Here is a 15,954-nt window from a genome sequence, read left to right on the forward strand (position 1 = left end):
GCCGCTAGAACTGCCTCTGCAAGTGGTCCCATCCGATCGGGAGTAATCTCGAGCCGCGCCGCCAATTCCGGTGAAATGAAGTTGGCCTTGGCTCCTCCATCAAAGAAAATCAGGGCCTCTTGATCTTTCACTTTGCCCCAAGCTCGGCAAAGTTCTGTACTCTCATCCATGGTGTCGAGATCAGTACCCACACAATCTGGAACCAGTCCTGTTTTCATCTTGCCTTTTCGTACACGGTCCTCAGCTGCTGTTGAACTCTCAGACCTGTCGTCGTCTTTATCATTCTGTTCTTTCTGTGCCTTATCAGGGCACTTCGCGGAGATATGTCCATGTTCCCCGCATCCAAAGCACTTCCACTCTCTGATGAAGCGAGCTCTCTCCTCAGGAGTAAGCTTGGGTTGTGTATCCTTTTTCTCTGGCTTGCTCTTTCTTTTTCTACTTTCATTCCCAGAAGTCTGTCCGGTTCGTTGTGTCGTGACCTGATCTGTGGGGTAGGTCAGACTGCCAGAGTGAATTGCAAAGCCCCGCTTTGCATGACTCATCAACTCCTGAATAGAAGCTGACTTCTGTTCCAAGCAGTGGTCTCGGATCTCTGTAGGTAGACCCAATGTAAACCGCTCAATCTGTTCTCTGAACGAGATCTTCTTGAATGAAGAGGCAGGTAGAAAAGAGTTCCAAAATCTTTCACAGTAAGAATTCACTGTATCGCTCTTGGTCATCCGGAGATGGTTCCAAGCAGCTCGTATATCTCGCTCAAACTCTCGAGTCAACCAAGAAGAAACAAAAAGCCTCTTGAATTTCAGCCATGTAATTGGCACAGTCTTGCTTAATAGAAGCGTGGACCACCAAGTGCGAGCATTCCCCTTAAAATAAGAGGCAGCTCTCCGAATCTTGGAGTGCTCTGAATAGCGTCCTCCCGCGAAAGGGATGTCAAACTGCTGTATAAAAGACAAAGCCTTCGAAGCATCTGAGTATCCTGAAAAGTATCAAACTTGATCGAGTGGCCACCTTCCTTAAACTCTCGGACTTTCTTGCTTTTATCTTCGAGAAAGTCATACTGGTTGGCTTTGTAAAAATTCTTCTTGTTCGCATAAAACTTTCCGTCATCGGAATCTGAGCTGTCTGTAGACGAGTCCTCAGTAGAACTGTGAGTCTCTGGGCGAGATGTAGCCTTCTTTGCCTTTTTCTTGCCCTTTCCGAAGCTTTGTGTCTTGCTTCGCTTTTTGCTTTTTCTATCTTCTTCGCTCTAATCCGAGGAGCTAGAAGAACTGTCGGAAGAAGATGAAGAAGAACTGGGTAGGTCTTCAAACTTGACGCGCTTCTTCAATTTCTTTGCCTTGTCAAATGTCGACCGACGACCCAAATATCCCGGGAAGTCAATGCCTTTCTTCTGCTTTTTGCCGTGCTTTTTGTCCTTCTTTTGCACGTCGAAAAGCTGAGCAATCCGTGCATCAACCACGTTCTCCAGTTCCTTCTCCGTATATTTCTTGGAGGCAGAAGGTGTCTTGAGAGCGGGTTTCGGGAGTGGTGTTGTGGTTCTCTGCCACTCCATCTGTACCTCTTCCAAAGAGGTCTGGTTCATATATTTTGCCATCTTCGGGTCCTTGGCAAAATTGAGCATCATCTTTGTTGCATCGCCAATCAATTGACGACGCTCCATCTCTCTTTGCTCCGCCTGAGTAGGCCAAGGCGGGCCATACTCTCTGCCTGAATCTTCGTTGTGATCCCAGCCCGCATCTCTAGATGCAGAGGGAGTCGATTGAGAGCAGGCCCGGATTGAGATGAGAACCTCCAATCGTGTGAAGGCTCCCATCCACCTAGGTGCTCCTGGCTCGAGAGGTGTGAGCCACTCAGCTGGAACTGCCTCTGAGATGTCCTGGCACATGCTCTGCACCCGTCTCATGCCCTGTAGCTGGAAACCCTGCACCTCCTCTGACAAGCCTAAAAACTCTAACCAGTCACCTAAAGAGCACGCTGGACCCACTGCCATGGGACCCCAGGAAACAAGAGGCCGACTACCAACCAAGTGGCCTCTTTGAGTGCTAACCATGGGGTTCCAAACAAGGGGTTGCCGTAGGCACTTCTCCGTGCAAGTAGGCTGCCGCTGCTTCAGGCCTCGCCGCAAGAGCTCCCAAGATCAAAGCAAACTCACAGCAAAGCGGTCCTCCATTCTCCTGCTCAAACCAACTCTGCGCATCTCTGTGAAGATCCATCTGGTCGAAGGTCGCCAGGGGCCTCCAGCCTGAGGCACCCTAGCACGAAGCCGATGTAGCAAGAACTCCTTCTAGGGCTCCTCACCTGGAAGAAGTCCTCTGACTATGAACTTCCCAAGAAGGGCTCTGCTCTGCTGTGCTGGGTCAATGATCCCAAGCCCTCCCTGTGAACAAGAAGGAGTGATGACCTGCCAAGCCACTTTGGCTCGGGCTATCTGAGTGTCACGTCTTGACCAAAGGAAGTTCCTGATCAGCCTCTCTACTTGGCTGATACAAGAACTCGAGAAGATCCAACAAGAAGTGATGTACCACATAGTCGCCAACAATACTTGGTTGGCCACTACTACTCTGCCAGCCAAAGAAAGTCGTGCTGAGCTCCAGTGTAACGACTTCCTCCTGATAGACAGAAGGAGGGGAGCAATCTGCTGTTCGGGAGACAAGTCCAAACCAACCTGGTTGCCGAAGTACCGAACTGCAGTCCCTGGGGGGATCCACCTAAAACCCTCTCCTGGCATCCAATCGGGCACAAGAACACTACCAACCGAGAAAGCCACTGTCTTTCTCCAATTGATGAGTGCGCCCGATGCACAACAGAAGGTCTCCAGAGCCTGCTCACACCTGTGAAGGTTGGCCTCCTGGCCATCTAAGTACAAGGCTGAGTCGTCGGCAAACTGAGCGTCCAGTAGCTCATCTCCTCGAATAGGGAGTGCTAAGCCCCGTAGACCAACCTGCTGCGACACCAAAAACCTGCTCATCGCCTCCGCATAGAACCAAAAGAGGAAGGGGGCAAGAGAACAGCCCTGTCTGACCGAACGTGTGAGCATGAAGCAATCACCTCTACCTCCTACCAAAAGTACCTGACTGTGAGCTTGTCTGTACAAAGCTGACACCCCTCTGATCCAAGCATCTAAGAAGCCCATCCTGCGTAGAGTGCCCTCTAGAAAGTCCCAGTCAACTTTGTCGTATGCCTTCTCAAAATCGAGAAGAAGAATCACCAGGTCCTCACCACGGGGCCGCGCTAGGGCAGAAGCCTCCCAAAAAGTAAAGATGTTGTTAAGGATACTGCGTTCCTTAACAAAACTTGTCTAAGTCCCATGTATAAGGCTCTCTAGAAGTGGTTGGGTCCTCAAGCTCAGAGCCTTGGCAAGAATTTTGTAGGTTGAGTTGAGGATGGTGATGGGGCGCCACTGTCGAATCTCATCCAAGGAGCCACCCTCCTTGGGAATGTGGTAGATCAAGCCCTCACTCATGCTGTCAGGCATCACTCTTGTGTGCAAAATGTACTGAAAAGCACTACAGAGATCTGGGCCAAGCAAGTCCCAGTACTCCAAGAAGTCAACCCATCCTCACCTGGACAGCTACCACGGGGGAGGGCCCTAAGAGCCGTGTGCAGCTCCTCAAGCTGAAGTGGCAGCTCAAGCCTCTGACGCATCTCCTCTGTCACAAGGCAAGGCATCTGTGCCCACACCTGCTCCCTGCATGCATCCTGACGCTCTGACTGAGGCTCTGCAGACAGTAACTCACCGTAAAAGTCAGTAGCAACTGCACGCATATCCTTGGGCTCAGAAGCAACTGACCCGTCGGGCCTCCTCAACTGACTGACCTTGGCATGCGAATGCCGAGGTCCCACTGCCTCGAAGAAAGCACTAGTCACTCTGTCGTCCACTGAGATGCCTGTCGATGGAAAGCAAACTCATGTCGCCGCTCCTTTGTGCTAACAAGCTTCTGGCAAGCCTGTTGTAGCTGCTCCTCCAACCAAGGACTGTCTGGATGCTTCTCGTGCATCCTCTGCAACGAAGCAATGCCGCGTCTGAGACGCTCCTCCTCCTCTCTCGCTGCAAACCGGCGAGCCAAAGACTCTTGGAGAAAGAAACGACTAATCTAAGCTAGTCCTGAGGCCACTCTGTCAGCAGGAGAATCCTGCCTGTCCAAGCTCTTTGTCCAGAGAGCCTCTACTTGCTCTCTGAGTGCAGAGTCCAGCAAGACCCTCTCTGGGATGTGAAGCATCGTGCTCCCGCTCCTTTGCCTGTCTGCCACTGTGAGGATCACTGGTGCATGGTCCTAGAAGGAAGTCCTGCCAGAATGCCAACTTTCCCTCCCAAGTCACTGAAATGGTCACTAGTGTAGAAGCGATCTATCCGCGATAGATTCACTCCTCCCAATCTGCGGTCCGAACGAGAGAAGGCAAGGCTGTCTGGGGGCCTCACAAAACTAGAATGCTACCAAACATCCGAGACCCTCAGAGTCATACAAAAACCTCTCCCAAGCTGCCAGCTCAACTCCATGCAGAGTAGCATGGTTACCACCAATCCTGTCAGAAGGGTCCTCCAACATGTTGAAGTCCCCCCCTATGCACCAGTGTTTTGCCTATGGCAAAGACTCAACTATTTGTGACCAAAACTCTACTCGAGCACTCGCCACATTGGGCGCATAGATGTTCAGGAAGCCCACAAGGCAACCCTGAACCTCCATAGTAATCCACTGAACCCTGCCTGGCACAATAATCCCTCTAGCCACAATGGCCTGTTGCAAAGAATCCGCAATAGTCATACATACCCCACCCTAGATGCCTCCAGGTCCAAAAGCAGCTAACAAAAAGTATCATATCGCCCACGCTAGATGAGCTGAAAAATGTGCGTTATGAACAATTTTTTCTAATGATCGGACTTCATTGTCTTGTTCATTGGTAGAATGCGAGCCTTTTATTGGACCTATCCGCAATAGTTTAGATACCATCATCCTCACCTTGAGTCTCCAGGAGTTTGAACACAAAATCCATAGCTATGCTCTTCCGTGGTCGATCTGGAATACCATCCTTGACTTCAGCTGTGGAGTGTGGCTCTTCTTGGTGGCTCGCAAATATGGGGCTGTGTCATGTGACACTTCCAACCCTATGTGTCCGTGGACAAGCTACAACATGACAAGGGTTCAGTCAGTCCAGTCAGTCTAGCTTAGGAAGTGTTCTGGCACTTTTGTGAGTCTGTTCGCAGACCGTGCATGCCCAGGCACTTATAGTAGATGCATATCCTCCGGTTGCACACAGCATGATCATAAGCATTCCCATAAGAATCCATCAGAATCCTTCAAGGGAATTTTCCAGTGCATTTAACCTATTTTTCCTATTTTTGACATTTTTCACTTATTATTTTAAGTGACTTTTGTTGGGAACTGAGTAGGGAAATTTGGGTAAGATAATATATAAGCAAACCTAGGATAGCACTATTTGGCAGAAGAGCAAGGAGAACACAGGCCAAGGGCAGCAGGTTCGTCCTCTCTCTCTCAAGCAAGACTCCCCCTTTATTGGTGGCAATTTTCCTCCAAGCAAGACCTTCAACACCCTAGCGTTTTCAGCAATAGCATCATCGCCATAGACTCCAGCACCCTGGCGTTTTCAGCATCAGCCTCATCGTCAGAAAACCAGCGTTTTTAGCCTTAGAAAACCAGTGGTTTCAGCTTCCGTAGACTAGCGTTTTCAGCTTCAGAAAACCAGCGTTTTCAGCTTCAATAGACCCACGTTTTCAGCCTCATAAAACCAGCATTTTGCATCAGCAAATTCAGCGACAAGAAGCATCCGAAGCATTCAATTTTTAGCCATAGTCTCGTCCTCGTTGTCCACACCATCGACATCGACATAGCCCCATTTAGATATGCATCAGCATCTTGTACCAGATTGTGCAATCAATAGTAGACCACTCTCGCCATCAAGAGTGGGGCCTTCGGAGGAGGGTTTTACGTCTTTGGTGTCGTATTCTCTTCTCTCTCCATCTCTCAGTCTCATGCACTTTGACGCGCAGTATCCATTCACTTTGTGTTCATTGCACTCTCTCATTAAGAACGGAAGGCTCTCCCTTCCATAAGAACAAAAGGAGCCTTGAGCACAGTTCGGAGCACTCATCTTGAGCAAAGGTCAAACATTCATTTTGCTGCACCTTACATTGGTATCAGAGCTTTGGGCAGTGTTCTGTATCACTTGAGGAAAGAACCACAAGAATCACAAGAATTTTTTTTTGCTTGTTGAGGTCGCACGAACCCAAGTTCACTTGGGCGTGTCGATTCCTAATCGTGTTTTTGAAGAGTGACAGGAATCCCAGGAAAGAAGGGCTTGTCTAGCCTCCCCTTGCGCCTCTTTTCACTCATTGAGAGCGGACTGTGCACTTAGCGGCCGGCCAAAAGACGTGAGGCGGGAAAAAGCAACCTTGGTGTGAGCGCAAGGCCGCCAAGGGATGCACCTGCGAAAAAGAGCAGAACTCGGGTGAAGAGAAGATCCTTCTCTAACACAAATTACAAGCAAAAGAAGATCCTCAAGAACCTCAAGAACTCAAGACCCTCAAGAACCTCAAGAACTCAAGACCCTCAAGAACCCAAGAATCAAAGACCCACAAGAACCTAAGTTCCTTGTGAACTTAAGAATCAAAGATCACAGTGCATGGTCATCACCCGAAGCAGAATGGATACTTCACATGGAGGTGGTGAGCATGGGAGTGGCGAAGAAGAGTTTTCCCCATCAAGAGGTTTTCCCGAACCCTCCCCCTTCCCCATCCACGCCACGAGTTGTACCAAATCCTATGGAGGCGATGGTCAAGTCGATGATGGAGATGATGGCACAACAACAAGAAACGACTCGCATTGCGATGGCACAACTAGAAAGAAAAGCAGAACGACAGGACGCCTTGGAGCGTGAGCGTGATCAAGCGCGCTTGGCGGCTGAAGAACGATAGGTCGAGCGTGCAGTACAGAGTGAACAACGCATGCAAGAGTTGGTCCGACATGTTCTCGCTTCGAAGTCCGAACCAGCCAAAGATGTTGGTAGTTCATCAAGTGGCGCAAGCCGAGATTCAGACTCCAACAACCCAATCACGGAGAAGATCCAGTTCAGTAAGTATGATGGCAAGATGGATGCCACGGTTATTCATTCTTGGTTGCATCAATTTAATGCTTATTTTGCGACAACTAAGAAGACAGGAAATAGCAAAGTTTTGATGGCAACTATGTACCTTGCCGGTGATGCCATCAATTGGTACCACGCATGGCAAGAGGCACAGTTAGCCGCGCACCTAGAGGAAGCCGACGAATTCACGCCCCTTTCCTTCAATTGGACTGATTTCCAAGACAAGCTCAAGGCGCGGTTTATGCCACCTCAGTACCTCGCACGATTGAAAGAAGATTGGCGCAATCTCAAGCAACATGGTATGCCAATCATGTCTTTTTCTAACCGTGTTTTGCAGCTCGGCACTCAATTACGCAAATCGGATCATGAGCGCAAAGAAGCTTTCCTTTTTGGGTTAGATGAATATATCAAGTTTATGTAGAAGTCTTTGACCCTACGGATCTCAACAAGGCGGTGGCGATTGCTCTCTCCCAAGAGATGAAGCACAACAAGGAAAAGCCTAAGGAGAAACAGACTTCGACAAGTATCTCTTAGACTTCTCAGAACCCTCAGAACGGTAAGAACGGTAAGAATGGTAAGAAAGGTAACTCTTCTAACCAATCTTCCAATAGTCTCTCAGAAAAGAACTCTTCCAATGAACCTAAGGGTAAGGCTAACACAATTGCTAAACCTAAGCTCACTCCAAATGAAAAGGTAGCACAAGGAATTCTAGGAGGATACATCACGTTAGAAGAGCAAAGCATTTATTCTAAGGAAGGTCGTTGTTTTCATTGTCACATTAAGGGTCACATAAAAAGAACATGTCCTAAGCTTGACTCTAATGAATCTAAAAAGTCCATAGAACCCACTTCTTGTGTCAATGCAATCAATGACAACACGAGTGTGCCCCAAGTTTCTCCTGACCCTCCCTTTGATGAGTCTCTCATTAAATGTTATGGTCATATGACGGGGCAACGTTGTGTCATAATGTTTGACCCAGGCAGTATGCATGATGTGATCATTCCCTCTCTTGTTGAGAGAGCCCGCCTAGAGGTTAGTCAGAAATCTCCTCCCGAGGTCTCTGGCTTTGCTCCCGGTATGGACTCTCTCATCACAAAAGAGTGCCTTGATGTGTTGTTTACAGTTCAACAAGCTGCTTTCCGTAGAAAACTTTTTTGTCTCTCCTCTCTGAGGATGTGATATGATTTTGGACATTCGATGGTTTCGTGAGCATAACCCTCTCATTGATTGGGCGGAAAATATGTTCACTTTCAATGCCAAAAGTGACTCTCCCATTGTCATTCGTGGAGAGCAAGTTGTTCATTCTCCATCTCTCATTGCTAATGTGCAGGTGAAGATTGAACGGATTCAGGAGAAGGAGACTCTCTCAGTCTCTTCTTCTCCAAAGCATGACACACAGGATTTGCATGATGATAAGCATGATGATTTGAATGATAATGATGAGTATGATGATTCGGATGACAATGACAAGCATGATGATTTGCATGATCAAGATGTGATTTCTCACAAGCATGATGATTTGCGTGAAGAAGATGTGATTGTTCACAAGAAGGATGATTTAGTGGATACTTTTTCTAGTGCAACTAATCTCATTACAGAGACAATCAATCACGAAGCACCGATCTTGGCTCTCGAGCCTAGGTCCAAAGAACCGCCACTGGAAGATTCGATCAATTAGGAAGAACCGATCTTGGCTCTCTAGCTTAGGTCCAAAGAACCCTTACAGGAAGTACTATGTGTTCGAATGATTCGTCAGCACGCATTGTTCAAGTGTTTCATTCGTGATTGTTTCTTGTATTTTCGTCAACGTCTTTATGTGATCCCTTTTCCTAGGCATGACATATTGTACGTTGAGCACGTTTCACTCATGAATGAGCAGGAATGTATGCGGATTGTTCATGAAAAGCTGAAAGGTATGCATTCAAGGAAGTCCCATTTCATGTCTCTTCCTTGGCACGACACGGTCGTAGAAAGAGCACATGAAAGTATGTGCACCAAGCATGGGCATTTCCATTGTGAATTGCCAGAGTTGATTGATTTGGATGAAAGACAAGATTCGATTTCATTGTTTGCGTGTGTGTGGTGAACGGTTTAGCACTCCGTCTCTTTGTTCATCTACATTGCATGCACAGTCTTTGAGGAAGACAAGATTTTTCCCACTCACTTTACATGGAATGGGTGTGTTCATGTTTTTGTGTTGGAAATGGTTTCAGGAATTTTTAGCCGTGGAGATTCTTGAAGACGGAAGAAGCATGACTCTAGACGAAGTTGAAGCATTGAAGGAGCCACAGAAGACTTTGTGTCGCTTTCGGCGCGGCCCAAAGAAGCAAGCGTTGCAGACCTTTATGAAGTTCAAGTACCACACGACCCACACATCAGAGTGGGCCGACGAAGAGTCCCTTCCAGGATTCCGGATGCTATTGGCGATCTCCCTCGACGCCATACAGTTCGGTACCAATACCTCACTTTAAAAAGGAGGGGATGTCACGTGACACATCCAACCCTATGTGTCCGTGGACAAGCTACAACATGACAAGGGTTCAGTCAGTCTAGTCAGTCTAGCTTAGGAAGTGTTCTGGCACTTTTGTGAGTCTGTTCGCAGACCGCGCATGCCCAGGCACTTAGAGTAGATGCATATCCTCCGGTTGCACACAGCATAATCATAAGCATTCCCATTAGAATCCTTCAGGGGAATTTTTCAATGCATTTAACCTATTTTCCCTATTTTGGACATTTTTCACTTATTATTTTAAGTGAATTTTGTTGGGAACTGAGTAGGGCAATTTGGGTAAGATAATATATAAGCAAACCTAGGCTAGCACTATTTGGCAGAAGAGCAAGGAGAGCACAGGCCAAGGGCAGCAGGTTCCCCCTCTCTCTCTCAAGCAAGACTCCCCCTTTATTGGTGGCGATTTTCCTCCAAGCAAGACCTCCAGCACCCTAGCGATATCGCCATAGACTCCAGCACCCTGGCGTTTTCAGCATCAGCCTCATCGTCAGAAAACCAACGTTTTTAGCCTTAGAAAACCAGCGTTTTCAGCTTCAGTAGACCAACGTTTTCAGCCTCAGAAAACCAGCGTTTTCAGCCTCAGAAAACCAGCGTTTTCAGTCTCAGAAAATCAGTGTTTTGCATCAGCAAATTCAGCGACAAGAAGCATCCCAAGCATTCAGTTTTCAGCCATAGTCTCGTCCTCGTTGTCCACACCGTCGACATTGACATAGCCCCATTTAGATTTGCATCAGCATCTTGTACCAGATTGTGCAAATCAATAGTAGACCACTCTCGCCTTTGAGAGTGGGGCCTTCGGAGGAGGGTTTTACAACGTCTCTGGTGTCGTATTGTCTTCTCTCTCTATCTCTCAGTCTCGTGCACTTTCACGCGCAGTGTCCATTCACTTTGTTTGTGTTCATTGCACTCTCTCATTAAGAACGGAAGGCTCTACCTTCCATACGAACAGAAGGAACCTTGAGCACAGTTCGGAGCACTCATCTTGAGCAAAGCGCAAACATTCATTCCGCTGCACCTTATAGGCTGCTTCGTCAGCTGCTTACTAGCTATTGCTGGTTGCGTTTTCTGTTCAATTGGTTGACAGTGCCCTTTATTCAGAAGATACTAAGATTCCTCTTCATCTCTCCATTTCCATGGGTTTTCAAAGCAGTTTAACTCTCTTAAGGGGAGCCCCCCCCCCCCCCCCCCCCCCGCCGCCCCCCCCCCCCCCTTCAAACACTCCTCCTCCACCATCACCAAAAGGCTAACCTAAAATTGACAAACCAAGAGAAAGCCTCACGTCTTCTTTACCAAGAGTATTTTGGTTGACATGTGGCTTAAAGGTTGGAAGGATGTAACTATTTTCTTTTGCTATTTTTGTCAGTGCTGTGGAGAGACTTCTAGAGCGTATAAAGAATGGAGTCCTGGCTGAAGATCGCTGTCATGCAATGGAAGAGCTTCAAGATGTTGTAGCGGAGAGTCACTCTGCACAGCTAGCTTTAGGTGCAACAGGTAGAGTTTGCAGCAACCATGTAATGAGCTTACCAACTATTAAGATCTGATTTCATCGTTTTTCCTCCCCAGGACTACCAATTATTCTATCAGTTCTAAGGGAGGAACGCGGCAATTTAGACCTGGTTGGAAGCTATTATTATCCTTGAGTTCCAGGTTTTTTTATGTGTTTGGTATACAATTCAGCAGTTGTTAGAGAAATTGGGTTGTGTGCCCTTCACTTGTCTTTAGGTAAGTAGATTAGCTACTATTGGTCTTGGACACTTTCAAGAGCTTAATAAAATGCAAGCTGCGAATCTTCTGCAGGTGTCATAAAAGCTGAATACTTGATTTAGCTATGTGGATCATCACTTATTGTGTTGAACACTTTCTACGGGCTTGAAGTTTGTACTCTATACTAGGGCAGTGAATAGGCTTTTACATCAGTGTCGACAGTTTTTACTTTCTTGCTGATATAATCTAATTGGCTCCAATGATTATATCAATTTTCGTTCTAATTTCTGAGCTCAATGCGGAAAAACAGTAATTTATGAGGAGCTGTGTCTTGTTCAGGTCACTTAGCCCTGGAAAATGCTTATAGATTTTCTCTCTTTGCTGCTAACATCCAAGGTTTGGTTACATAGCCAGAATAATGGATATTAAGGTCTTTCTGACAGTGCACGAATTTTTTTGTGCCAAAAAAGTAGACTTGAAGGGCATTCCAGAATGCATTGAAGGTTTTAGAAAGGATAGACATATATATGATAGTTTCTGAAAGAGGCTGTACATTACGATTGCCTGTGTTTTGAAAAACTGATAGTGGATGCATCTGTATGGTACTGAATGTAGAATGTTGGGCACAACTCTGGCTTCTGTGTTATCCGAGTTTGTTGCTGAAAGGCATGCCATGATATTTGTAGGTGAGAGGGATGCTGGAAACACTCCTCAGTGCTTTAGGTTCGGAAGGAAACTCTCATGGAAACAAGGGTCCTGTTGAGCTGGGCATGCTTAATTCTGAGTTGCTTGCAAGAGAAGAAGGAAGTGCCTCTTTATTGCTGAGCCTGCTTGTGAGAACATCTAAGCTACCTCTTTATTGTTGGAGGCATTTTTGAAGGTCTAAGTCCATTTTCACTTTTATGCAGGTGCATCAGTTTAATGCTGATAGTACTTTGTTTTTCCAGGATGTGGAGGATTTCTTTGTACGGTACCGTACACTTTGTTTGCTAATTATGCTGTCTAGAAACTCTTCAGTCAGGTTAGTGAAGTTGTTGATGCTTCTGTTCCTAAAACTGTTCGTTATTGCTGATCCAAGTTCTAAAGATTACGTGCCTTTGGAAGGCTGCAGGAGGCTGTTTTGGCAACTCCACAAGGACTTACACGACTAATGGACATGATGCAAGATCGAGAAGTAAGATGGTTCTGTAACGACTGTTGATTGTGCTAGAATTTGATATTTTCTGTAGGTGACATTGGGTTTTACAGGTGATTCGGAATGAAGCATTGTTGCTGCTTACATTCTTGACAAGATCAGCTGAGGTACTCGTATATTGCACTGATCAGGCACACCTCTTGTATCTTTCAAATTGAAACAGTTCCCATTGCAGTTAGAAGAGTTATTTGTTTGCATCTTCACAGGAAATCCAAAAAATAGCTGTGTTTGAAGGTGTGTTTGAGAAGCTGTTCAACATCATTGTCGAAGAGGGTGGGTGTGATGGAGGAATTGTTGTTCAGGTGGAAAATATTTACCAATACAGATGAGTGCTGTCTTCTTAATTTTGCTTCCTTATATGCTTTCAAAATATGACCTTCAATAATTCAGGATTGTTTGGACTTGCTGAACAATATCTTAAGAGGCAGTCCACCAAATCAGGCATGTTATTTACTAGTGTACACCTTTGACATCTACAAAACCAGCCTAATTTACCTGCGATTGCTGATCCGGTCATGATAGCAGAATTTTCTTAGGGAGACGCTTGGTTTTCAGCCTGTTGCATTGCTTTTGAAGCCTAGAAAAAGCAGCAGTCTTTCCTTTTCACAGCAAAAGGTAAATAGTGTTACCTGATAAATTGCATTTGATAGGTGTGGTGTGCCAAAAAAGAACTTTCTGTGGTGTCTTATGGAATCATTGCTTTGACTTGGACTAAGAGTAGGTGATTGACAGACAAAAAACCTTTTGTGCATCTTGGAAACCGTGACCTTACTTCTTGCTCGAGATCCAGCAAAGGAACTTGCGGAGGATGCTAACGCTATTGCCAACCAGACAGTTTTAATGCAGGTACTCAGATGCGTTCTCAGTCTGTATCTGCAGATTGCTCGACTTTATACTATATTTGCTGTAATACCTGGAGTTGCTATGTTGCAGAACAATGTGCTAGATTATCTTCTTATCCTTTCTATAGAGGGAAGAGTGCCAGCTGTTGCTGTTCGTTGTGTGGTAAGCTTGAAAAAGATTGATTGTTCCTTAATTCTGTGATTTGTGATTTTCTTAAAGTAAAAAGCATGGAACACTATGTTGTGCGTACTTCCTTGTGAATAAGTCTTTACAATTAGGGTGGGCAAACCATTCCTTTCTGTTTTTTTCTCACAAGCAATGATTGCTCTTTCGCATCTATTTATATCTGCTGATCTCATGTCACGAGCCTTTGCTGACAAATGCCTATGATTTGTTGCGGTGGTTTCTGTTGAATCCATATACGAGAGAATGTTACACCACTTTCTTGAAAAGCACCGTGACAATTGAAACTGCCCATAGACCATCAACAATAGTCATCAAGCATGTTTGAAGATTTATTACTTTAAAGACTGTAGGTAGCATGTTTGGAAGGTGTCAAAATAAAAGGCAAGGTCTAGTGCAAACTTGCTCAAGAGCTAGCACACTTTCTCTGGACTTCATGACTGCTATTACTGCTGGCAACCTTTGAACCCTATCCTCAAAAGGTCTTAGATTTCTGCTTCACACAAACAGACGCTGAGTACTCTTGTTCTTAGCATTAATGAAGCACTCCTTTACTTGTGACTGTGTGTGGGGTGGTAGGCTTTGAAGCGTATTGGAGACCTTATCCGCGGTCATGCAAGAAATGCGGAAATTCTTAGTAAAAGAATGATAGAAGAGGAGCCAGCACTGAATGCTTTTCTTCGTTTGATGCTGCACAATTCTGATAAGGATGAATCAGCAGCTGCTGAATATATTATCAAGTGCTTTTGTGAGGTGAGATGGTAAACTAAGTTGTCCTTTCTGGTGTTAGTTTATTGTGTGAATTTTAATTTCAGTTGTCTGACTCTCAACTCTAGGGTAATACAGAAGGTCCAGATATCCTGGCTCACTTGCCGTTGGGAAGGTTTGTGTTATTTCTAGCATTGTTTGCCATCATCCCTTGTGGCTGTAGTTTTTGAACATTACAAGATGCTTGAGGAAATAGCTCTGAAATCTTGTTGGCAACTGAATTATCCTGTAGTCAGTTGTGTGTTTCCGAAATCCAAACATATGTTCTTGTGCAGCAACAGATGTATGTCACCTCCTTAGAGCACTATTTAACAGTCAGGTGAAGCGTTTGGTTGTTTTTGTTCAGTTTTACTCTCAATTTGAATACAACATGAGTTCTTAATGAAAATATTAAAGATTTTTGGTGAAGCATCCTTGGTCAAATTTCAGCAAAGATTAACTGTGTGGCAACCGTGCTTTGTTGCTGGTGTGAAGGTCATGATTTATCAGAGAAATGGAATGATTTAATTGTTACTCTTGCTATTGCAGCATGCTGCCTCATGTTCTTGATACAAGCAAGGGAAAGAAAGATTGCGAGGTATGTGGCAAAACTGTCTCTTTTGTGGTTCTAAAAGTGGACAAAACCCAAGCTATAATTGTCTTAGGTCCATCTGCTATTTGAAAGAACCAGCAGTATAAAAAATTTTGATTGGTCATTTTTCAAAATAGAGAACCTCCAAGCTAAGATCAGATCTGGTTGAGGACAGGAAAACAGTTTCATTTACTTACACCCGTTTGTCTTGTTGGCGTGTTGGGCTGAAGCATAAGAGAGGCATGTCTGATGGCTCTTTCCTAGCGAGTGGTTTGTTGAGCCAAGAGGAGACTCTACTGGGCCAGAAGTTTACGATTTAGCAGTTTGACCTGATGCAGCTTGTGGGAGATTTTGCGCCGGCAGAATGGGTCAAGCTTGCTTTGATAGAGCACTGGCATCACCATGGCCTATCTCAAGGGCTCCTGATATACTTTTGGACTACTTCAGGTCTCAGGTTAGGATGTCTTCCTGACTGTGTGTACATAGAGGGAATGTTTTAGTGGTCGTCCTGTCACTTGTCCTTGCAGCTGATTTGAGATAACATCACCCCACTAGTGAGGGTCCATATGTAATGATGGGAGGTACTTCCAAATTAATACTAGGCAATGGCAATGTCATAGAATCGGGGGAGCGAAGAGCCAGACAGGTGGCTGCCACTGCCAGCAGAGGCCATGCTCTATCTGATGAAAGCCTTACGGCATCTCTGGCTTGATCTGATGTGCTCTGTATCTGGTCATACTGCTGTCCAAGGGTGTGGATCAGCTATAGCCAGAAACCTCTGATTGTCATTGCTAGAGACTCGGCGCACTCCTCAAAGACACGCCTCCAAATGAACTAAATCGTTTCAGCTTCCAGCATTTATCTCACTGAACAAAGCTCTGGTATGGGGCACTGACTAAGGCACCCCTTCTGTATCTGAATGGCTGAGCTGCCCGGGCGCAGTCTCATACACAATTGCTGGCCCTGAAAGCATTGACTAACCGGTTGCTTCCTAAGTAAACATTGTGTGCGGGAGAAAAGAAACCTCCAAGCTAAGAAGCTTGAGCGGCGGCGAGCCATATCTTGCTAGTTATTCTTATC

The 15,954-nt window shown here is 45.8% G+C and overlaps 1 protein-coding gene across 14 annotated transcripts in view; it reads left to right on the forward strand.

Moving 5' to 3' along the window:
• The window catches only part of LOC147428419 (golgin candidate 6-like), an 86,453-nt gene that overhangs the window by 55,153 nt on the left and 15,346 nt on the right, over positions 1-15,954 (forward strand). For 5 of the 14 annotated variants that reach the window (XM_086497526.1, XM_086497524.1, XM_086497525.1 and 2 more), the window contains exons 2-15: positions 10,974-11,101; positions 11,174-11,226; positions 12,001-12,147; positions 12,262-12,335; positions 12,419-12,488; positions 12,563-12,616; positions 12,716-12,811; positions 12,900-12,950; positions 13,035-13,124; positions 13,242-13,355; positions 13,443-13,514; positions 14,115-14,288; positions 14,372-14,418; positions 14,832-14,880. In XM_086497526.1, coding sequence (XP_086353652.1) covers positions 11,038-11,101; positions 11,174-11,226; positions 12,001-12,147; positions 12,262-12,335; positions 12,419-12,488; positions 12,563-12,616; positions 12,716-12,811; positions 12,900-12,950; positions 13,035-13,124; positions 13,242-13,355; positions 13,443-13,514; positions 14,115-14,288; positions 14,372-14,418; positions 14,832-14,880 — 1,155 coding nt within the window. In that variant the 5' untranslated portion in view covers positions 10,974-11,037. Of the gene's footprint in view, positions 1-10,973; positions 11,102-11,173; positions 11,227-12,000; positions 12,148-12,261; positions 12,336-12,418; positions 12,489-12,562; positions 12,617-12,715; positions 12,812-12,899; positions 12,951-13,034; positions 13,125-13,241; positions 13,356-13,442; positions 13,515-13,881; positions 14,018-14,114; positions 14,289-14,371; positions 14,419-14,578; positions 14,881-15,104; positions 15,329-15,954 lie in introns of those variants that run through there. The other 9 variants (XM_086497521.1, XM_086497520.1, XM_086497522.1 and 6 more) reach the window with 4 other exon arrangements.

The sequence above is a fragment of the Adiantum capillus-veneris genome, chromosome 23 (genome assembly GCF_014529385.1).
Source record: "Adiantum capillus-veneris isolate H3 chromosome 23, ASM1452938v2, whole genome shotgun sequence".
In the NCBI taxonomy this organism is placed as follows: Eukaryota; Viridiplantae; Streptophyta; class Polypodiopsida; order Polypodiales; family Pteridaceae; genus Adiantum; species Adiantum capillus-veneris.